At 41.3% G+C, this 23849-nt stretch overlaps 1 protein-coding gene across 1 annotated transcript in view; it reads right to left on the reverse strand.

Moving 5' to 3' along the window:
* CLVS2 (clavesin 2) overlaps positions 1-17582 on the reverse strand; it is a 54323-nt gene extending 36741 nt beyond the window's left edge. Inside the window, exons 1-2 of the mRNA XM_057409468.1 lie at positions 16846-17582; positions 6319-6493 (exon numbers count right to left, since the gene is read on the reverse strand). Coding sequence (XP_057265451.1) covers positions 6319-6493; positions 16846-17234 — 564 coding nt within the window. The 5' untranslated portion in view covers positions 17235-17582. The remainder of the gene's footprint in view (positions 1-6318; positions 6494-16845) is intronic.
* Between the last annotated feature and the right edge of the window lie 6267 nt (positions 17583-23849).

A 23849-nucleotide genomic window follows, 5' to 3' on the forward strand; every position in this document is an offset into this window, starting at 1 on the left:
TTACTTTTATTTCTAAGTGACCTTATGAGAAAGAATACTATTTATTCCCTTCATGGTCTTAAGATACTGAAGCAAAAAGAAATATTAAGACATTAACCAAGAAAAAATCCTTCCAAAAATAATTTTATATATTTTGAAGCTGTTAAATGGTTATAACCATATAGTTTTTAAACTGTGGCCTACCAGAGACAACATGAAACCAATCGCAATTCCAAGAGTTCCCTACACCAAGTTTGTACCCTCCCTTCTTTTCTCATGCTGGTGCCACTCACCTTAGCATAGTATTAGTTTTTCAGGTTAATCACTATCTTCATTTAATACAGATAGATCCAGTTTCCCATCAAAAAGAAGATAGAAAAGTGGTTAGCATTTAGCAAAATCTCATGAAAGACAGTCTGCACATACAAGAAAAATCTCTTTCATTTTCTTTCTCTCAAGCAGCAGTAATTTTAATTGAATGTTTTTCTCTCTTGATAGAACTGATGGAAAAAAAAATCAACTACGAGCATTTTCGTTGGCTTCTACATTAACCATGGCTACTTTGTCAAAGACAACTTGAGATACAAAAAAATCTTCTTTTCCCATGTCATGCAAAGTCATTCCACTACATCATCAGAAGCTTCCAACATCTCCTGCCCAACCCTACCAATACTGTTATATATACCAAGCAGACCAGCTCCAATCTGAGGAACTACAAGGACTGTTTCTTTAACAGCTTAGTGGCTAGAGGACTCACTTGATACATGAACAGATCAGGACTCACTCTCTAGTGCTACTTTCCAGGGTGGTATGAAGAGTGGTTAAGAGATTTGAAGTTGGGAGATTTGAAGCTGATTAAATGCCAGATGTGGAGACTATTTGGCCAGTGAGACCACAAGAGGCTGAGTTCTCCAAAGGAGTCTAAGGTGAACTTAACATGCCGTGCAATTACCCTCAGTGTTTTGGAGCATGACATCAGACCACTGAGACAAAAAGGCACATCAGTGAAGAGCAATACAAAGTAAGGCAATGTCAACAGGAGTGGGATGAAGAACTGAGGACAGAGTAAGAATGGCTGTTCACAGGGAAAAGGACAGGAGGAACAAACAAAAGCATCTGTGCTAGTTAGATCAAAGTGCCTGAACTAAAGCCCATATCCCCAGATCCAAGTTGTCACGCCTTGCACACAGTAAATATCTGCAAATCACTGGCAACGTGCCCACTCTCTTTCTCATGCAGGTTCACATGGAGGATGATAACCTGTTGCCAGCAGTTACTCTGCTAGCTCTAGTGGCAGTGTTTGGATGATGGGTATTTAACTCCATTAAGCATCTTTGCAGGTTTCAGCAAGATGCCACACAACAGAATTTCTGGGAGTGAAAGGTGAGTTCAGCTTACTGCTTCTTACCATTTGCTTCAAAGAGGCGTCAGCTCACGTGGCGTTACATGCATTCAAAGAGTATCAAATGAAGATTATTAAGCCTGCTACTGTTTAATATCCTCCCAAGCACTATGGGAAATGTCAGGATCCTATTCTCAAAAAGGAGCAGAAAATTCAAGCGCTGAATGAGCGGTTTTTATGGTTTTAAGTTTGGATGCAAAGGCATTTAATGCTCTTTATTGTAGTTTGCCGCTCAGTGATACTCATTGCTAGGACTGAGCAACTGTTCCTTCAGCTCATTATTAACAATCTTATGCACTGCACAGAGCATGTGACCATGTATTTTTATGAAGTCAAAATACTGTTTACAGAGGTATCCGTAGTTCTGGAAGTTTCTGACTTAACAGATTCTTGACACTGCAACCTGCTGGTTGTACAGACGCAGTCCAGAATCAGGTGGGGATATTCAAGCACTGCCTGTGTTTGGTGAACTAACCATGATGTCTAGATAAGATTCCCTGTACTCTGGTCTCTACCACTTCCACCTTAATGCTGCTGCAGCAAATAGGATTTGGGATATTGTCCTTACAACTCACAAGTACAGCTGCTTGAAAGATGCTTTGGGTAGCAATAGCAGCTGTAAGCATGCTGTCTTTGTGATCTTTCTGGTTTGCTTTCATGTTCACAGTAACGAGTTTGTTTTAGCTTATAAATCCCCCCTTTGTTACAAAAAAGACACAATCAGTTGAAAGACCTGCCTTGTCCCCCACAACACTATCACTCTCTTGTCCTGTAAACATCCTCAACCCAAAAGCAAGTCTTCTGTCCTCTGCAACAATACTGACTGTCCACATATGTTCAGCTCTCAGTTTAAATGTGTATCATCTCTTTTTCCCCAGTGTTTTACCTAGAGGAAAAGCAGTAATATTTAGCCACAAATAGCTATGCAGTTTTGCAGAGCATTTAGATGTACAGCCTGCCTGAGTGACAACATACAAAGCAAATCTGTCATGTATGCAACTACTATTACGAGCTGAATAGAAATCATGTCTCGTAATCCCTTGCTGGTGAAAGAGGCAAAATTTTGTCAAGTTTTTCAAAGTTTTTGAAAGGGATTTATTCAAAGCACTCAGGTGGTGAGCACACAATGCTATAACACTACCCTGCTTTTGGGAGCTCAGCTGTTGAATAACATGAGCTCCTTCACAAGCCTAAAATTAGTGTTTGGCTACAGAAATCGAAGAATGGGGAGAACCAGACACCTAAACATGTATTCACAAACACCTGTACCTTGAATATGCTCAGGAGAGCCAAACTCAAGGTGCTAAAGTCAGGGCATGGGTTTTGGTCTCACCCTTCCAGGAACATTTTCCTTCTGCTCGGGTTTCACACCTCTGAGCCCTTAGGCAACTCTAGGCACCCAGGCATCAGACATACCCTTGTCAGAAAACAAAGGGTATTATGTGTTGTATTAGCTTATGTTTTGATTCTTTACTATGGAAGGTGCAGCGGCTCTAAGTGCAAATCCTCCGTCTCACTGATGAGAAGCAACAAAAATACTGTAGCCACCAGCATCTTCAGGGAAAAGTATCACTCCATTTTTCCAAAAGGACAAAGCCAGTGTATGAGCTAGGGCTGGAGCATCAAGAGTCCGAGCCAAGTGCCCCAGTCTCCACAGGAGTTTTTAGTCTCTTGGCTAGTAAAAAAATTTGATCTAAAAATCAGCACTGACCTACACTGCACCAGTTGGTTGGTACAGCACTGCTGGGATGGATACGCTGCAAATTCACACTAGTTTACAGACAATTACTGTGCTTTAACTTAAAAATTCCATGGTGAAAAGGCTTTTTTCCTGAAAACATTGCCTAGGAGGGTTTTCTAATGTATACAAGTCAGTTAGGGGTATGATTCTCTTCATACTCCCATTTAACATATATATGCAGGCAAAGCACACAGCGGAACTTGTCTTCAGTGGAAAACTTCATGCATTTACTTATCTTACTTTCCAAAGCAATTTCCTAAAAAATAAGCACTTGTGAAGATCCCAGAAATGACTTGTAATCAACTCTCTTTGGTATGTACAATATTGAATATTCTGTTCACCATGGAAGCTAAGTAAATATAATGCAAATTTAGTAGATTTCATTCAGGAGGCAAAGGGATTTGCTTAACATCAAATTCAGTGGTCACTAATCCCACTTTTCCTGTCCCTTTCCACATAAGTAACACAAATATTTAAATTCTCCAAACGGTAAAGTTCAGAATCTTGAGCCCTGTTAAATCTTATAAGCCAAAGTAAATTCAATTTCTCTGATTAAACAGAGAGTATTTACAAAGATCATAAATAAACAGCAAGTTGTTCTTTTTCATGCCACCTGATTAAGAACTTTTTACTTTGACATCATTCAGAATGATGCGAAGGGTCTAGAGCACAAGTTTTACAAGGAGCAACTGAGGGAACTGGGGTTGTTTAGCCTGGAAAAAAAGGAGACTGAGGGGAGACCCTGTTGCTGTCTATGACTACCCAAAAGGAGGTTGCAGTGAGGTAGATGTCAGTCTCTTTTCCCAACAAATTATAGGAAAGAGAGGAAACAGCCTCAAATTGTACTGGGGATGTTTAGATTGGCTATTAGGAAAAAATTTCTTCACTGAAAAGGTTATCACACACTGGAACAAGCTGCCCAGGGAAGTGATTGAGATACCATCCATGAAGGTAATTAAAAGATGTGCAGATACGGCACTCAGTGACATAGTTTAGTGTTGGACTTGTCAGTGCTAAGTTTACGGTTGGACTCGATGATGTTAAGGGTCTTTTCCAACCTAAATGACTCTATAATTCTATGTTTCTGCTATGCATTTTTTTGTCCCAAAATAAAAGGTGTCCCATTGACAGTAAGGAAATGTAACATTTCAGTCATGAAATCTTGCAAGAAGGTTCAAATAAACCTGTGCCTTGCCAAGGGCCTCTCTGTACCACCTTTCCACCATGCTTTCCTCTTATTTGCCTACTGATAGCAATTGCTTTTGAAGTGAGTTTTTCCCTCTAAGATGCTCAGTGCAGTTGTCTTTAGTCCTTTCCATTGATTCTAATATATCTTTATATGGAAAAATATTCAAAAAATAAAATAAAATTAAATAAAATAAAATTAAGTTAAATTAAATTAATAGACCCCCAAGTAGTATAACTACTGGGGGAATATCACTAAAGAGACAATTTTGCTAGTATGTTAGCCCTCATTGCCTCAGTGGTTCTCCATAGAAAATTAAACACTGTATTATGAGAGCCCAACTAATTAATTTCTTCAAAAGGCTTGTGGTAAAAGGCCTTGTAAAAGTTGCTGTTTACAAGTAGCAATACCTGTCACAGATTAGGACAGATTTCTCTAGTGTTGGGAGAGTCTTATCTTACATTGCCATTTCCATGCCTTCTCAGTCCCTCCTCTAGAGCATTTCATGACCAGTTTTACATCTCTGAAGTCAACAGGAATGAAGACAGAGGCCACAAAATGATGCCCTGGGTGCTGGCCACCATTAGACTTGGAATATTTGAACAAACAAAGCTGGGAACATAGGCTAATTAAGCCAAAGGACTTCACCTTATCTCACTAATGAACCAGTCAATGACAGGAGAACACAGAATCTCAGAGCTCACCTGAAGATTGGCAGGACTCTGCATATTTTCAGATGCAATTACCCACTGCACCTCTCCTCAAAATAAGCATCTCTGATTAATGCTCAAGAAGAAACACCTCCATTTAAAAACAAAGACTACTAAAGTATTTTTTCATGTTCTAAACAAGAAAGCAATATCTAACTTTGAAAAACAGCACAAAAAAGAAAATAACTTTGAAAGCAATAAAAGGAAATGCAGCACTATTTCAGCACATATCTCACTGCTACCTTCTAATGTAATTCTCAAGACCATAGAATCACATCACTGCATATGGAAACAGCACAAAATGAAAATCAAGATCTTTGTCTCATAACTGTCACTACCCTTCTGTGTGTGACAGCAGGCTGAATACTGGTTAAGCAATTTCAAGATTTAGATCAAAACTCCATAGTACTGCTATACAAGTTTCCTCAAAAATAGCAATATCAAAGTGAAGAAAGTTCAAAGATAAGGCTGCTGTTTTGTTTTATGAGTAATAAAAATGTAAAAATGATAAAAACATCACAGAGAGGGAAAGTATGTCCTTGTAAAACCAAGGCATGCTGCCACAGGAGTGAATTAACAGTATTTTAACACAGTGACTCAAGCTTGCACAGGAAACAACTATTTTACAGATTCTAGTTTTTCATTTTAATAAGCATTAGAGATCATAGGAGAAAGCCAAGAGTTATGTAGCATCCTTCCCACCAATGTGCCTGTGCCATGTAAAGTGCATTTACAACGAGCACTGTATACTCAGTCCCAGAAGCTGCTGCTCAAATTAATCCTGACTTAGCAAAAGAGCCAAGCACAGGCTGAAGGTTGAATAAGTAAACAATCCCAGCTAACTGTCTAATCACAGTGCCCCGTATTTTTCAGGATAAATGATGTAGAGCAGGTCTCCGATGGAATCAATGGAAAAAACCAACCTGGTGTGGCAGCAGCAACCCATATTTCATTAGGCCTGTGCAAAATTACAAGATAAAGTGATTGCTTCTAACTTGCTGCTGCAGAAATTAGAGTCTAAATTTACAGGAAGCCAGCCACTTGGCTATAAAGACAGAAAAGTTACCTCTTATTTATGGCAAAGAAGAAGCCTACACACCAGAAGTACTACAGTTAGCTGACTGAGCTCACACATTAGCTTATGCCGCTGTAGTTTGGGTGTTTACCCATACCTTTAGGTCTTAATAGCCTTGCTATTCAAAAATTCTTAGATTTTTGTTTTGGTTAGGGTGTTTTTTAGCCCCTTAGATTTGTAATGAACTACAAAACAAAGGAGAATGAGAAAAAGAAAGAATATTACCTGAAGGCCCTCTATGGCTAATCTAAGCATGCTTGGTGTGAGCTTGGAGGCCTGCTTGAAGGTGAAGTTGCTCCAGTCTATAATCAAAACAAATCCATTCACTTGAAGCTCGGGGTCTTCTATCATGGCTTCTAAAGAAAGAAGTATGGCGCGCAAAATATCCACCAGTGTGTACCTGTGAATGTTAAGGGGAGATGTGGTTAGGACAGGACATGGACATGGACAAATTCTGAGCGCTCTTCCTTTGTACTGCTTGGCAAAAGTTTAAATCAAAGAGTGCAAACATGTCCTCAGAAGTCATGGGTATGTAAAGCTGGGAAACTCTCAAAAGCTCAATTAGTTGAACTCACCCTCTGGAGCAGGATTATGTTCATGTAGACCATCAGCCAGACAGAACAAACTACAGGAACAGAACACACCAGAAACAGATTTGAAGTTTTCTTCAGTCTCCTATGCTGCTTTAGTATCTATGCATTTTATTAAATGTCTATACAAACATATCTGTGCAAATTGTATTTTTCTAATATCATGATACCAAAACCTGAACCTAACACTAGAAGCCTAGACCCAAAGTTTCCTCCTATATTTTTCCCAGGGACTGAAATAACAGCTTCCACAAAATTATCAGCTAAAAAAAGGATTCCTACATGCTCTTCTTGTCCCTCTCTTTGGGTAATGTTTTAAATCTACAAAAGGTATTACAGAAGGCTGATTACTCAAGGATCTTTAAAGCAGAAAGTAACACACACTAGGACTTTGAGGTGCTCCTGGTTAAGGGCAAGAGCAACCTTATAAGAATTACTTAACTACGTTCCGAGTACTGAGTACTTTGCATGCCCAAATTATGTGGTTTCAGGAGTAAGTCTGGAATGTGTTATCCATTGGTCCTAGGATTTTCTATATTAAATTTGGATTTACAAAGATGTACCACATGTAATTATGTGTCTTACATCTATGCACATAATTTTTTCTTAGATTGATGATCTTATGAAAGAAGACATAATTCCAGATTGCCAAGGCTCTCTTGAGTATAATCTTTCTTTTCTGAAGCTAAAGCACCTACTACAGCAGCTAAATAGCTTAAATATATACAGCAATGTCATCTTTAGACTGCCATTCAATAGTTATTAATCAACTTGCACTTTAGCTTATTGGCTTCTTTAAAACATTATCTGGGCTTTTTTAAGAGCTATCAAAATAGTTGTTTAAATTTTGATTTTTCCAGGCTAACTATATTTTAGGTCTAAAAAACTTCTTTAAAAGTAAGATAAGTAGTTATTGAAACAGATGTAAATTGTCAGTCTACACCACAGTAACAGATGCGGCATTAGAAAGCTAAACCAGAAACATACCAGGTAGGTATACCAGGAACAAAATAAAGAGTTAATTCTTCAGTATTTATGCAGATATTTTAAATAAGGCCCTTTAAAAGCCTTCTATGATGGCATCAAACATAGAAGTTCTCAAAATTATGAGTCCTCAAGGAAATCTGCACCATACTATATATGTAGCAAACAGCATGTTTGCCTGTTTAGAAATTCTATTAAATTATAATAAATTCTGATTGCTTTAACACAATGAGTACACTGTTCTTTTGTGTATGCAACTATTTTTTAAAAATATTGGCAAAACGAAATGACACAAATTAAATTAATCAGCTCTGGCTGACTCCTCACATCTTTCCATCTTGTTTTTTTTTAAGTGAACTAAAACTCAGTGAACTTCCCAACTATGCATTCCTAGCAGAGGGACTATAAAATTACTCTCTTAATATCAGCCTAACACAAGTGCACAAGTATGTCTTCCCCTGAGAACATTATATTTTTTTTTACATGATACTTCTCACCTTATTTTGTTTTTAATTTGGTTTGTTCAACTGGGATAAAAGTTTTCGTAATCACTCCTCTACTTTTCACTTTTCTGAGAGTTATCTTGTTTCTGAGGCTTTACTTTTCTGAGATCTAAGGTTTACAGGAAGTTTGGTATGCTCCTTCTTTTTTATTCTTTTTTTTTTTCAGCTGGGAGGAAACAGCACAAGAAAATTTTTTATCTGTCATTTCCCAATGGAAATTCTTATATGCCAAAAAAAAACAAAAAAGAAAAAAACCCAAAACAAACAAACAAACAAACAAACAAACAAAAAAAAAACAAAATAAAAGCAAATAAACAAACAAAAAATCCCAAAGGAAAAAACCCAACTCTTTTGTAAATGGAATTTTGTCAATGGGGAAAAAAGGACATGCCTTGAGACCTATTTTGAAAGACAATGGTCAAAACCTGAATCCTTAAAATTGTTAGTGCAATTTGATAATCAAAGATATGTTAGGCCAGCACCCTATTTTTTTCAGTAGGCACACAGGAGCACCCTGTCTGCCCTAAGCAAACCCAGCTGGGGGCACAGGATCTGCATGGCAAAGCCAGCACCTTGGGCATGGTGGTGTGGCTGATGCTCCCCCTCCTCCCAAGCAGAGCAGATCCCCCAAGCCCAACTGATGCATGAGGAAAATGCCATCACCATTGGTGAGGTCTCTATATAACCAAACACCCCCAGCACTGCAGTGCGAAGAGCAACCTTAGGTAAGATAGAATCATTCATTGTCTCTTTCCAAAATGAGTCTGTTCATGTAAAACGGAATGCGTAGGGAGTGTTTGGCAGCATGAAGGCTATAGATGGTTTGGCTGCTACTAAAAAGGTCTTAGTTTGCCTAGCATATCTCCAGACAAGTCTACCTACCCAATACAACACTGGCGCACAGACACGGGAGAGCACCAACTAAGAATTCCCTGTATGACACGTTTTGTAAAACTGCCAGCATTGAGATGAAAACATGCGCTTAGCCTCACGGAAGGAGGCTTACAGTGTTCAGGATTGGAGCTGGGCTTAGAGCACAGCCAGCTGCCTTCAAACCTATGGTTACCTCCACAAGGTGATGGAGGTCTCAGAAATACTACTTTTTTTATCAGTTCATCAACTTAGATGGAGATACACCCTGTAAGAGGCCCTCCCGGGGAAAACGTTGTACTGGGAAGGAAATTGCATCAGGCGAGACACTGGGAGAGCAGCTAATCCTCAGTCTAAGGAAGATCATCTACCACAGCTCATACAAAAAACAGACATTACAAATACTCAAATTCTAAAATTAGCCTCAACCCCATTTGAGATTTATGCTGCCCCATTAAAGGATCTCCTTCTGCAGAAGAGCTCCACAAACCAGAAGGCTGCTGCAAGCACACTCCATCCATTCCAAGAAGATGGGTCCCAAGTTCCTGATGCAGATCTCTAATGCCTTCCCCGGGAAGCTCAAGACAACACTGCATACCTTGGATTAACAACTCCCTAGTGGCACAAGGCTGCTAGAAATCTGGTGCATTAAACATAAAGATTCTTTGCTTACAAGGCCAATCAGGTCTCTCGAGACTGCCCATGAAATACTTTTATATATACCTAAGTGATAAATATATAGACATATACACGTAAACACAAACACACCTAATTATGTCCTGAATTCATTCAAGACAACAGGAAAATTGTCAGGCACCAATGAGACCAGGAATAAAACCACCACGGAGTAAACAATGTTTGCAGAGCTAGGCCTCCACAAATCTGTGGCACATTCACAAAACCTTATTTCCTGTTGCAGGATTTGGAGAAGAAAGCCAGTTCACAACAACAATGATAATAATGTATGTTTAGTCACTGAAAAAGACAAAAGGTGGTCCTCTCTGTGTCGTGGTTTAAACCCAGTCAGGTAATTCGTTCGCTCACTTCCCCCCCCCTTTCTTGCCCTCCCCCTGCTCTCGGAGGGACGGAGAGGAGAATCAAAAGAATGCAACTCCCACGGGTTGAGATAAGAACAGTTTAGTAACTAAGGTATAACACAAATCACTACTGCTACCACCAATGATAACAATGATAAAGGAAATAACAAGGGAAGAGAATACAACACCTCACCACCCGCTGACCAATAACTCGCCCCCCAAGCCCGACCAAGCTCCGACCGAGACCTCCTCCAACCCTGCAGTCTCCCAGCCCCCCCGGCCAACTCCCAGCTACATCCTGGGCATGACGTGCTGTGGTATGGAATACCTCTTTGGTCAGTTTGGGTCAGGTGTCCTGTCTCTGCTTCCTCCTGGCTTCCCCTCCTCCCTGGCAGAGCCTGAGGCTCCCAAAGTCCTTGGCCAAACCAAAACATCGCTATCAGCTCTGTTCCCAGGCTGAAAGTCAAAACACTGCACTGCACCAGCTACCAAGAAGGGGAAAAATGACTGCTACTGCTGAACCCAGGACACTCTGTGAAAACAAGTCCTGAAGAACACAGGTCTAGCTATAGTGAAGCAAAACCAATTTTCAGCTAGAGGAAGGTATATGAAGTACTTTTCAAGTCTAAAAAGTCACATCAGTATACAGGGACATGTCACTAACAACCAAGTTTCCTACCTCAAATGCCCTTCACAGCAATTAGCTGAAGATAGGAGCTATCCTTCACCCTGTAATGGACTTCATCTCTTTGTTTTAATACCTTACTTTAGTATAGCACAGGAAACCAGACAAGAAAGACAAATCCATTAGTGGATATTTAAAGCAGCTTTTACTCTGGACATGTGCTGAGGAGAGCCAGAAATGTAAACCTGGTGTGATAGATGAAATCTGAGACAGTGCAAATGGCAGCTGAAAGTATCAGCTGAACAGCCCAAGCAAATGCAACAAGATTAAAGAAACTAAACTAAAGCTTTCACACAGCAGAGTTATTTGCATAAAGACTCATCTTTAATCCACTGCAGCCTCACATTGTCCAGCATTTCACCTCATTGCTACTTCTGTTCATGTCAGCACCAGGATGCACAGACTCTGCCATAAAATACACTCCATCCTTGGCTGGACTTTAGGGAAATTAAAATCCTATGTAAAGAGAAGGTGGGAAAATTACTCTGGACTGTGTCATTGAAATTACCTTTCTATATAGGTTCAGAAATACAACTAATGAAGAGTGAGAAAAATGGGATGTTAGTGAGTGTAAAATAAATTTGGTCCATGATGGCTTTGATTGCCATTCTACTTTAAAGAAAACAAAGTGTCAACATATTAGCCTTTAATTTTAAGACAACATGGTGCTCAGTCTCAGGCCAAGATGGTATTCTTTTATTCTTATTAATCTATTTAAGTAATAGTATGTACTTAGGAGACAGCTAACCACTCATTTTACCCTGGCCCCAGTTTTACAATGACCCTTCCAGTGCTATCAGGTACATACAGGGTGCTGGGCCTCACTTGCTGCAGTGAGTATTCTGTAGGAGCTTGGAGATAGGCTGTGCAGAAATAAATCCTATTTATTTGTGACTAAATTCACTTGTTTAAACAGACTCTCATGGGATGCATTGTAGCTAGCAAGGTATTACTAATTACTATGATAAACAAGAACTCGTGGTTAATTTTAATGCATTTAGTGCCCCCTATTTATAGAACCGTGCTTAACCTGATGGAAAGCTTAGGCAACTTTTTAGCCCAGTTGTTAACGTGAATTAACAAATTCTGGAAATATGTTATCACATATATAATGCACTCTTAATGTTCCTTTTCTATGTGAGTCCCAGCCTGAGTTCAAATAAGGTGGGGACTGGTATGCAGACACACTCCGCTACCTCTTGCAATTTTTCATTCGGGTTGACTTTAAAACAATGAGCACGGGATAATAGCCACACTGACAGCGATTCTTTCAAATGCTTTGGGATGGCTACAAGGGTAATGCCTCACTGAAGTCTTAATTTGTCAAGACCAGAACAGCTCAAACAATTAACTAAGCATCCCTCTTTCTTGCAATTTAACAGTGGCAGCAATTTCCCCTTTATAGAAAAGTTCTTTGAGAATTTTTTTATGTGACATGAACAGATTCAAAGTATTTCCCAGGTTTTCTGGGAAAAACAGTCTGGCAGACACTGCTATCAGCTCTTGGTAGTGTTTCATTATGATCTTTCACCTTTAGCTCTTGGTTATATGGTCTATGCATCCTCTTCACTCCCAGAGGCCACTGTGATCTCTATCAGGCCAACAGAAAGAGAAGAGACAGGAAGAATGCAGGGTACAGATGTCTCATGTCAAATTGAGCTGTGTCAGCTGTTTTCAATATTTTATGTTCTTGATGATGAGTGGCATCCACTGTATCATCTGTTTAACCAGATTCTGGTTCCTGTCAATTCACTTTTCCTCTGAATAACAGATAATCTGATTTGGCAGGGTTGCCCTACTATCTCTATTGCTGTTTGTCATCCCTCCCCGATATAAAGAAATTTCAAGTTATTTTGAGAATTAAAACTGAGTGGCATGAGTTTGCCTCTCATGAGTTAACTAGAACAGATAAATGGTAAGTCTTCTTCCCCGGAATTTAAGGCGCATGTCTCCTGAAGGTCTCAAACATGTAAGGAACACACAGTCTGTATTTTAAGCTCATCGCCATTTGGAAAAGTAAAGATTTCTGTCAAATGAAGTCTTATGCCACTGTGGTTTAAAATGGAATGCTGGTCAAGTCTCTGAGCCATCATTCTATTTCTAACCTACTGCTCTTCATATTTTTAGAATTTTGGTGAAATAAGAGTTCTCAGGATACACAAAGCAGTATGCAGAAATGATGCCTCATATCTCCTTGATTTGTCAGTCTGGGTACAGATTTGTATGTTGGAAAGATTGAACATTAAAACTTCCCTTACAACTATTCTGCTTAAATAGTGGCAGCATGCCCTGGGAGCCCTTACTCTAAAACCAAAAAGCACCATCAGTGTTACAAAAATGCACAGGAAAACAGAAACTGATTCAAATATTTTACCAGATTAGCTTTTAGATTCAGATTTAATACCATTCATTGCTCTTTACGTTAGCCCAGTGTCTAAGTCACAGACACAGATGCAGAATAAGCTGATCTCAATTTTACATTATCGTTGATCAAAAAGATCCCTAGCCAAAACACTCAGTCTAAATGCGAGTAATAGGCAGATACAGATACCTGGGAGAAAGCTAGGAAACAGTAAGATAGCATCGGTCAGTAAGAGAAAGTGTGTGTTAATAGTGAGCATGTGGTTAATGGTGAGCCAAGGAACAGATCAGACTCCTAATAGCTACATTATTTAATTTTTTTATTTAATGGGAGAAGATAAGTTTCTAACCCTTCTGCACATGAAAGAATAGGTCTGAAAAAAAACCAGTGGAGTTCGTCCTTGCCCTGCTATAAATCATCTGATGCAAGAGCAGAGCTAATGGTAATGAGTGCAGGGGATTTCCATATTCACTGAGGACAGTGTGAGCTGACTAGGTCACTGTGACGCAGAGATGAACTAGGTATCACTGCATCACTCTTCTCCTGCACTTTTCTATTGCACTTTCTAGGAAAAACTCTGAGATAATGCCAAGAAAGATTTCAAATAAATAGCATCAAAATGGACTGATTTTCCTGGGGAATTTGTGTACAGGTGCCATAAAGCATACAGAAGAAGATGCATGACAACAGGTCCCTTGCCACTGACAGTTGAAGTTAATTGTACCATTAACTGAAGAAAAGAACTCCATCAGCTAGACACATGAAGCATATGGGAGTCTTCAAATGCACGTATGTCCCTACAAGGCAAATGTAGCTATGAATCAACAATCTGCAAGCTAATAAGGAAGGTTGATTCCTCCCTGAGTGCTACCCAGCCCTTGGCAGAAGTGCCACCCGTCTTCACTTTCCCCATAGCAGAGACAGGGTGGTGAGTTAGGCAGGGTCCCACTGAAACCTGCTGGGCTACTCTGTCCATTATCCTTCACCATTCATTTTTTTGCTTGTTCTTTTCAAATACATGTCTGATCTAGTTGTTCAGATGGTACAGTTTTCAAGCCCTGCTTCAATTTAGTGATTTAACATCTAGTATACAGGCTTGTTTTACCATAGGAATGTTCTGCCTCCCACACTTTTCTTTCTAATTGGAACTATGCACATCATAGGCTGCTGGTGCTATATAAATCATCTATAGTATGTCTGCTCTTCATTTAAATAACAAATTGGAACTTTTTATTTCTAATTGTTACATGCTGGCCATAGTAAGTTGTACACACATAATAAATGTGGAGGCATGCTGTGCTCTATTAACTCAGTTTATGAAGCATACAAAGAGGTCCTAACAAGACAGACTTCAAGGAGTAATACTCCCATTGTTACTGCAAAAGGAGCAGTGCTTTATGCATAAGCTCTCAGGTCAGTTGAGGAATAAGCTTGAGACATATTGCACAGCAGTTCTAGTATAAGTTCCATACACAGTGCTCCCAAGGTTCAGTTGCTGAACATCAGATAATGGAAGACACTAAATTAATTAGAAAAGAAAGTGACCTATCTCCATTCCCAGATCTGTCACTGAGTTGTCATGTGCCTTGGAGCAAACCACTCCCTGCAGCTGGGCTTCAGCTCTCTCCCCTTTGTCTGAGTGGTCTATCTGAAAATAAATCCCTTGCTCTGGAGGAGAGGCGTACTGTGGGCGTGCAGTGCTGAAAAGCAGTAAGCATACAACTGCAAGCATTAGGGACTCTGGTGAAATCCAGTCACTTTGCTACTATAAAATAGATAATAATAATTGTACCAATAGGACTTCATGAAAAAAATACATTTCTATTGTGCCAGCTGATCAATTCAAATATTAGCACACCCAAAATTAAGAAAATACAGCTATTCTTTTCACATTGCAATTATTTTTTTAAATGCTACTTTATTTGTGAACTTGAATTCTTGGTGTTCTTTTGACTAGGAACTAATGACCTGAAAAACATCACATAAAGCTTTGTTTCTTTTTTCATTAATGAGAAATGACAATCCAGTATAGAGTATCTATTTATTTGCTAATTCTTCCTTCAGGGGTTTCTAAGACTTTGTGAAGTTGTTTTTAAAATAAAAAGTTGACCTGATCCTCAAGGGGGAAATAAGGAAGGTCCTCATATGGAAAATGAAGCCCATTCAGAGAGTCCTTAGACTCATCACCGCTGCTTCCTCACTCAGCTGCTTTGCTCTATCTGCTAGAAAACCAAAGCAGGAAAAAGACACTGGCACCAGCTGTGCATATGTTCATCCACACTTTCTTTTTGTTTGCCTGGTTGTGGGCAGTTTTGATTTGCGCCAGACTGCTTTCTCCCAGTGCCTGGGCATGATTCACGGGTTAGCAAGGGCCAAGAAACTCTCCCTGTAGGCAGTGTGGATATGGCCACTGTGTCTGGAAATGAGGAAATCCATGGTGGGCCTGCAGCCATCCCTAGCTGTCAACACTGGTGCAGGGAGCTGTGGAATCACTCCCTGCAGTTGCTATCCACACAGCCTCCAAAAGAACAGCTACACAAACAATTAAAGGGCAAGCTTAAGCATGCCTGTCCCCCAGATTCAGTCCTTTCTATCCACGCTGCTGGCTATTTATGTCCCCCCAATGTTTCAAAATAGCTGAGCTTGGGATATCTGCATGGAACACTCAGCACTGCCTATGCCCAACTTATGTTGACTGCACAAAAGATGGTCTGGGTTCATGTCAGGCAACTAGCAAGATTTCAAGTTTTCTCACTGAGAAGTGCTTCAGATGCTAAACGTGCTTGCAGGTTGGGAGCCTAGGGAAATTATGCAGTGCTTACAGCAGGTTTAAGAGAGTACACTCTTAATGGATTCCTTCATTTACATCTGAAAATCAAGCAAATTTTGCAGATAGAATTTTAGACTGGAAGAAACTGAGCATGACAATTAGGTATTTAGAATAAACAAATAGTGTCACATAGTATCAAGCTGACTCTTAAAAGAATGGGCCTTGGTCAGAAACAGCACTTGGGTCAGCCTGCTAAGTCATCTTCAGACTAAGGCAGTCCCAAAAAGGATCTGAAATCGTTCTAGGGACTGCACTTGCCTCCTTCAATTTGCTACCAAAGCCAGCTTGGATTGGAGAATTCCCACTTGGAGCAGCATGAGTAGGCAAAAGAAGTGGTTACTGCAACTTCCATCCCGGCTCTTCCAGGTGGCTCAGGAAATGCTTTCTTTAGCTGAGGGAAAGGATTTGGGAGACTCAGCTTCTTGCACAGAACTTTTCAGCTCAAACGCCATCATGGATACTCCTGTTTTACACGCAGCATCACCCACTTTCTCCTATGGCACCTGAGCTGCTCTGTGTGTGTCAATGCAGAAAGACCAGCATGGAGAGCACAACCAGCCTTTGTCAGGAGGATACGCTCATCATCTACCATGACAGCTCACCTCAGCTAAAGGTGGGCAGAAGGGTGTAAAGCTCCTATCAGCCAGTTGAGAAGAGCACTGGCACAGTTCCTACTTCCCTCCCAAAATTCGGTCCCTGAAGGATGAGCAGGTTGAAAAGGCCCTAAGCCATGAAATTTAATTTAATTTCCTCATTCTCTTCCCCCCCTACCTTCCACACTGCTGCCCAGCCAGTGTGTCCCCACTGCCTCTCTCTGCTCTGGCACAGCTTTTCCTGTGCGTTGCCTCGGGTGAAGAAGGGGTTAGGGTGGGTGGGTGGCTCTGCATTTACCTGCTCTGGTCCCAGTTGGCAGCAAAAAGAACGAGGATCTTCCTGCCGTAGTGGTCCAGGTTAGCCAGCCCACCGGGGAAACCATCCTTCAGTGCCTGCTTGATGCCCGGGTCTGTGGCCTTGAAGCTCTTGAACATGTCCAGGTTCTGCTGGCGATATTCAAAGTACTGGGCCAGGAGGCGAAACGCCTCGAAGTGCTGAAACTTCCTGGCCCGCAGGAACCGCAGGATGAACGCATCGTCGGTGCGAAGGAAGCCGATGTCCGGCCGGGTGATCACCATGTCCCGCACCTCCTGGATGTCCTGGTGCAAGGTGTCAGGGTTCTCATTCAGCTCCAGCCGGGCTTTCTCTAGGGTCTCCGGGGAGAGACCTGCCTGCAAATGAGTCATGGCGCTGCCCTCCTCCTCCCCGCCTCTGCTGCCGGCGCTCCTCAGCCTCCCGGCCGCTTGGCCCCCGCAGGCGGGGTGCCCCGACTCGGCCGGCAGACGCTCCCCCGCCCCGCCGGGCCTCGCCCCGCGGCTCCCCGGCCTCGCCGCCACTGCCAGTCCGGCCGCCGAGAAGCGAGTGGCTCCCAGGCAGCCAGGTCCCGGGGGAAGGCTGGCACCGAGACTGGCCCCGGGCTGCTGGCAGAGCTGCGTTATCTCTCTGACATAGCGCCCTCCACGCCGCGAGATCCGACGCTCCGCAGCATCCCCGCAGCCGGTCCGCGGAGGAGCCGAAAGCCGCCGGGGATGGGGCTGCGGACTACCGGCTGTACTCGCCGCTTGTCCCCGCCGGTGCCGCTGCCGGTGCTAGAGCGGATCTCAGGCCGGGCTGCAGCGGCAGCGAGGTGCCCGGCCGCTAGGCAGGGCGAGCGGCACCGGCGGACGCTCCCCTGGCCCGGGGCTGGCAGGGGGGCTGCTCTCCCCGGAGCAGCACCATTTACGTAAGATCAGCGCTCGCCCCGCTTCGGAAGCGTCTCCCTGTGTTTGACGGAGAGCTAAAAAAAAAAAAACAACAAAAAAAAAAAACAACAACAAAAAAAAAAACAACTCAACAGCACCAAACTAAAATAAATAAATAAATAAAATAAACAGCAGGGGGGGAAGAGAAGGGAAGCCGATCCGCAGGTGCTTCGCCGGTACTGGTAGCGAAGAGGCTCTCGCTCGCCGGCGCGGAGCCCGGAAAGGCACACAGAGCCTCGGCCTTGAGGATGCTCATCCGCCTCCTGCGCTGTCCTCCGTTCCACGCCCCGACTCCCAGATGGTACCAGCTGGCGCGGGGCTGCCTACTGCCCGGCCCCGCCTTGCACACACACTCTCACACGCTCAACACACAGAAGCGCAACGACACCTGCCCTCGGAGGCCGAAAACGCCCCGCTGGAGCCGCGCGGAGGGGAGCGGAGAGAGGCGGGAGTGGAGGCAGCTCCGCTCTCCCCCGCGCAATGCAGCTCCGAGCCGCCGTGGGGCGGAGGGTGGGTGGGGGGCCGGCGCCCGCAGCGCGGATCTCCGCGGAGAATGGTGGGGAGCTTTGCGCAGAGACGCGCCGCGGCTGCTTCCGCCGGGGGTGCGAGGAGCAAAATGGTGGTTGCCTGGAGAGGGGGGTGGGTAGCGGAGGGGCCCCTCGATTTGTGGGGCAGCGCGTAAGCGCCTGCGGAGCCTCCCGCGGGAGTCAGGCCGAGGGTCCACGTAAATCTCGGGGTCGTGCCAGTGGTGAGATGTTGTTCATGGAGTGATGGCTTTCCTTGCAATCCTCTCTTTTGGCTGAATTTATTAACAGAAAACATTGTGAGCTTGAAAACCTGGGAATAAAACAAAGCAACGCTCTGTTTTGGCCTCCCATCGGAGGCAGCATGTTTCCAAATGCATTATATTACAAAGGACAAAAGTATTTTTCTTCTGCATATTGACTTTTCAGTGAGGAAAATACTTTTTTTTTGTGCAGAAAAGTTTGATGCTGCTGTCACCTTTCAGGAGAAATTACCACTGAAGAACATTTGACCTTTATCTGAGGGACTGGACCTCCATGCTGCAAGACTGAAAATGAAGCTTACAGCAAAGATACAGTGAACACAGAGAAGCCTACAACATGTACGTCCTTCTCCTTCCTATAGAAAGCACAGTGCTCCGATACTGCGCTGGGCTCCTTTCCCAAGACAACATAGCCAGAGCACACAGCCTGAATTATTGAAAAGGCCCTGAGATCACTGAACCGTGTAGAGAGTATATATGGGGAATACACCAGCGGGAAGTACAGTATGTGTTCTCAGGCAAATAAAGATACTCATAAAAGCACTTAAACGATACCCTGCATTTTCTGCAGGCCATCGTCAGGTGAAACAAATGACCTCAGCAGCAGGAGGGAGCCGTCAGCAACGAGCATGTTCTGAGAGTGAGTCTAGGCAGTGAGCAGTAGTTAGCTGGCAAAATAGTCATTCTTCTGATGGCTCCTCCTGAGGGAGGATTTGCTTTTCACAGGGTTTTATAGGGGTTTTGAGTTCTTCACCAGATCCTTTCTTTGTGCCAAGGGTCAAGTTTTAACTATTTCTTCACAGGTGCCTGACCTCAAAATATATGTACAGTGGATTGCTGGAAGGGCAGAGAGAATCACCAGTCCCTTCTAAGCTGGGTACCAGTCTTCCAGTGACCTAGCTGAAGGCAGAGACTGGTGGAAGGACCTATCTGATAGTCCCCAGTCTTTGCTGCCCAGCTTCTTTTCATCTGAATATCACCACATGCTTTGAGATGCCTCACAAGAGAAAAAGATAAGCAGTCTAACTAAGGACTGAATCACACACTAGAAAAGCTTATTTTGTTTGATAAAATGCTTTTAAATTTTAGATTAGCCCCTTTATGTAGATGTGATTCATCTAGGTTTGTAACTTTTTCTTAGAGCAGTTATTGCTCCAGAAATAGTTTGTGCTTGTTTTAAAATATTCTCTATTATTCTTAAATCTTCATTTTCGTTTCTCTTGATATTTTCATCTGTGTTACTTTTATATTCCTCAGCAAAGACCCTTTGGGAAGAGCTGTTTCCATCACCCCTATGGAACTAACAACCAGACTTTTCCTGCCGTCGTCTTCCATTTCTATTGTCACTGCTGTGCCTTTTCCATTGCAATTAAGCTAATAGAAGAGCAGGTCATGTGACAAGTCAGTGCAAGGCAAGCTGCAGGCGTTCAGTGTCTTGCAAAATCAAGTCCATAATATATCCTGTCTATGACCTCCAGTAACACATTCCTTAATTTGTTTTATTTTTCTACTGCAAGTGGAAGCATAGACATATATTAGATTTTCTCATGTATTCCAGTGCATAAATGCACTGAACAGAGAAAAGAAGTGAACTGGCCAGAATTAAAATATTAACAATTTTGAAACTACAGAAAAAGTTAATTCTAAAGTTTCTTACTTAAAAAAAAAAAAAGAAAAAATGCATAGAATTTCACAGAAAACCTCCAGTATTTTTTGTTTTCCCTATTTTTTTCCATACTTCAGTCCTTCCTCTTCTTACCCTTTTTAAAATAAAAAAGTCACAGAAAAACACAGGGAAAAAAATGCGGAGGAAGAGGATAAAAAGAAATCTGGAAGCCATATATATTAATTTCATCAAAACCAATCCAATTTCTATATGCTTCCTTTTCAAACAAGGTTCAGTCTCCACAAAAAATGTATTTAATAATTTAACAATTTCTAACCAATACATTGCCACATTAAAATGAAATTCATCGAATCTGAACAGCATTTTAAGAAGATCATTTTGCAATGTCTTGTTGAAAATAGATCAAAATGCCCTCATCATGAAGGAGATGGTTTACACAGCTCTTTCCTGAACAGAGTAGATTTAGAAGGTGGGCACTATGAAAAGCATATGCAGCAAGGCAGCCTGAAGATGGAGTAGTCAAAGAACAAGATTTTGGTCCAAGCCATGATGGGTCCTACTATGACAGTAACATTTTTTCAATACTTTGAGATCTTGAAGGATTTATTTTAAATATAAATAACTTCATAGGAGCAATAAAAAGATGTTTCTGATGTCTGTAAGCAGATTTATCAAACCATTTCAATACTATAATTAATAAATATGTGTTTTCCGATATGTTATCCTACCTAAGTCATGAAGGGGAAACTAGAACCACTAATGCAGTTAGATGCAGCATATTGATGGCACAGTGTAATTTATTTATTGTGTATGTGCCCTTTTCCTTCTATAAAACAGTAGGGGTGTCTGACTAAATCTATTATGTAAATCTCAGCTTCTCTTTGCTTGCACTTACAAACTATTATTTTTCTTTGATGCTTTTATAGTCACTTCTGCCTGAACTTCATACAATTAAAATCCAAGCACCCTGCGGTCCCATAAGCTACAATTAGGCACCTGATCTGAAATAAAAATAAAACACAAATAAGACAAAAATGTGTGTGTAGGTGTGTGATATCAAAGATGCTAATTCACATTCAGAATTAAATTGTTTAAAATCAGGACATCAGGAACAAAAATGGAATACTGGAATTAAACCAAACAAAATAATTATAAGATGGTGGATAAGGAAATAACTGTATTAAGACTAATATTGGTACTGCACTTTCTCTGAAGTAGTTTAAGACTCTAGACAGCTCTTGCTGTTGACTTTGACTTACAATTACACTGGCCTCAGCATCCTGCTCTGGGTATTCCTTCAGGACAGCTGTGCATGTAGAATCGAAATTCTAAAAGACTTTGTCTTATTTAGGTGTGATATAGTTAAAGAGATGAGAAACATGTTTGAAAGTACATATGTCCAGGAGTATATGCTCTCATGCATTCCTCTTCAGCAGTGTTTGTTGGAGGTGCATGTAGTTAAGCGTGTCCTTGAAGATTTTGAAAAGGGCTATGACTTTTTCAAAAGCACCTGAATATCACTTAAACCAAAAGGAGCTAAATTCAAAGTCCAAAGAACTCAGGACAGTGCCATTTTCAGAATCAATTTAGAAATTTCATTCAAACATTTTAACAGCATAACAACTGTAGGTGGTCAGAACAAGCATCTTTAAATGTTCATAGTGTGCCTCTAGGTTGGCTTAAAGTGGATGCCTAAGGAACAGTACCAGTTAGTGTTTGGCTCCTGGACTCCTGAAATATTTTCTTCAATGTGAGTTAATCTTTGAAGTCAGTCATTAACCACAGTGCTGTGACTTAACAAGTTCCCGTATGACAGTTGAGACTTAGCAACTGATCTCAGGCTTGATGTTGTCTCAGTGCAGGTGGCTGATAGAACTTCTCAGTTTAAACCTCAGTGGGACCACATGAGGTTGAGGATTCTCCTCCAACAGAATTCTGTAACTAGGTGAGTTATGCAAATGCAGTTAAGTGTCTGAGCATGATAGTGATCTTTACTTAAGCATATTTGTAGAAAATGTCAGGATGCTTGACCTAGAAAGTCCCATTATATCTGAAACAAGGGTGCTTCTAGAACTGAGCTCTGTTGGAAATCTGTCAGCAACTTCATATTTTGACCAGCTGAAAAATCAGCTTCTGAGAGCAAACTAGACATCTGTGTTCTATTCATCATCAAAGTTCTATAACGACATAAGGAAAAATGGCCTTACAGTAGGCAAGGGATAGCACCAGACCCTAATCAGAGAAATATTTCAGTATGACAAGCCTACTCACAGAATCATAAAAAATAAAACTGGAAGGGATTTTAAGAGATTGCCTAGTTTATCTATCCCCCATCCTGATGGATGCTTGTCTGAGTGGTGGTTAAAAACCTCCAGCAGCAGGCACTCCACAGCTTCTCTAGACAGTCTGTCCCAGGGCTTCAGTGTCCACACAGTATGTTATTCCCAATGTCTGCCCCATCTATCACTTGCTGCAATTTAGCCCATTGCTTTTTATCTTATCTACTGTAGACTGACAGAATAATTTATTTCTTCATTTGAAATCTCTCTTCTTTTTTTTGGCTGCACAACCTCTTTCAATCTCTGGCATTTAAAACACTTCGGATGTACAGTATGAAAGGATGGGTGTGAACAGGACATTAGTGTCATGAGGACAGTACTCTGATGGGCTTTCCTCTTCTATCTACATAAGGTCTTTACATGTCATTTTTACTGTTAGAACAGACAGTCCTCCAGAGGTGAAATTCCAGGTTGAAATAATTAACCTGTGATTTAGAAAAGTCAGCATCTCACAAAAAGACGATATACAGAGGTAAAAGTTCTGCACAGCATTAGTGCCAACGCAAAATAACTGCTGTATTACTAAGTAAAAATTAACAATTAAAAAAAAAAAAACAAACCCCACAACAAAATAACACCCCAAACTTAGGCAGCTGCAGGACTCTATCAAGCAGTTTCAGACATTAATTTAATGTAACTAAAATGATATCTCAAAACGTAATGAAGTTCATTTTTATATTAATACTGCATTAACTGGGAGCAAAGCATTCAGACATATTTCACTGCTATAACAATTTGCATATCAGAGATATGTAGGAAATAAAAGATAATGAATTCATAACTGAGCCAATAGTTTCAGTAAGCTTAGTCAAATGATGACTTAGGACATTAAACTTTCTAAAATTCCAGTACAGAATTAACCAGAATGTTGAAGAATCCTAAGTTTGGAATAAATGCTCCTTTTATTAAAAATTGATTAATGCAGTCATGGAACAAAACTATCATAAAATCATTTTAATGCAACTATGAGAAAGACATGTAAGTCTAAAAAACTCACAGTGATGATCTCTGCCTTGACTTTCTTGAACTCCATATCCAGACATGCATATCTAGAAGGTGGTCAGTTTTGTCCTTGAACATGTAGCAGTACGTACAGCAGATGGGTGAAAACCACATTTGGATGCAATGTAGGGTGACAAAACTCAATTGGTTTATGGTACTGGCATTTCCTATGCCAGAATAACTGTTAACTTCAGAGGATTGGAAAACAGGTATATTGTGTATTTTGGCTGCATAAAGCAAAGATTCTTGTGACTTCCGTAAGCATCATTTAGCTTACACCTCAGGAAGCTGAGCACCATCCACGA

The sequence above is a fragment of the Pezoporus wallicus genome, unplaced genomic scaffold, assembly GCF_028554395.1.
Source record: "Pezoporus wallicus isolate ANWC-B61680 ecotype Strahan unplaced genomic scaffold, APGP_CSIRO_Pwel_v1 contig_3817, whole genome shotgun sequence".
Classification (NCBI taxonomy): Eukaryota; Metazoa; Chordata; class Aves; order Psittaciformes; family Psittacidae; genus Pezoporus; species Pezoporus wallicus.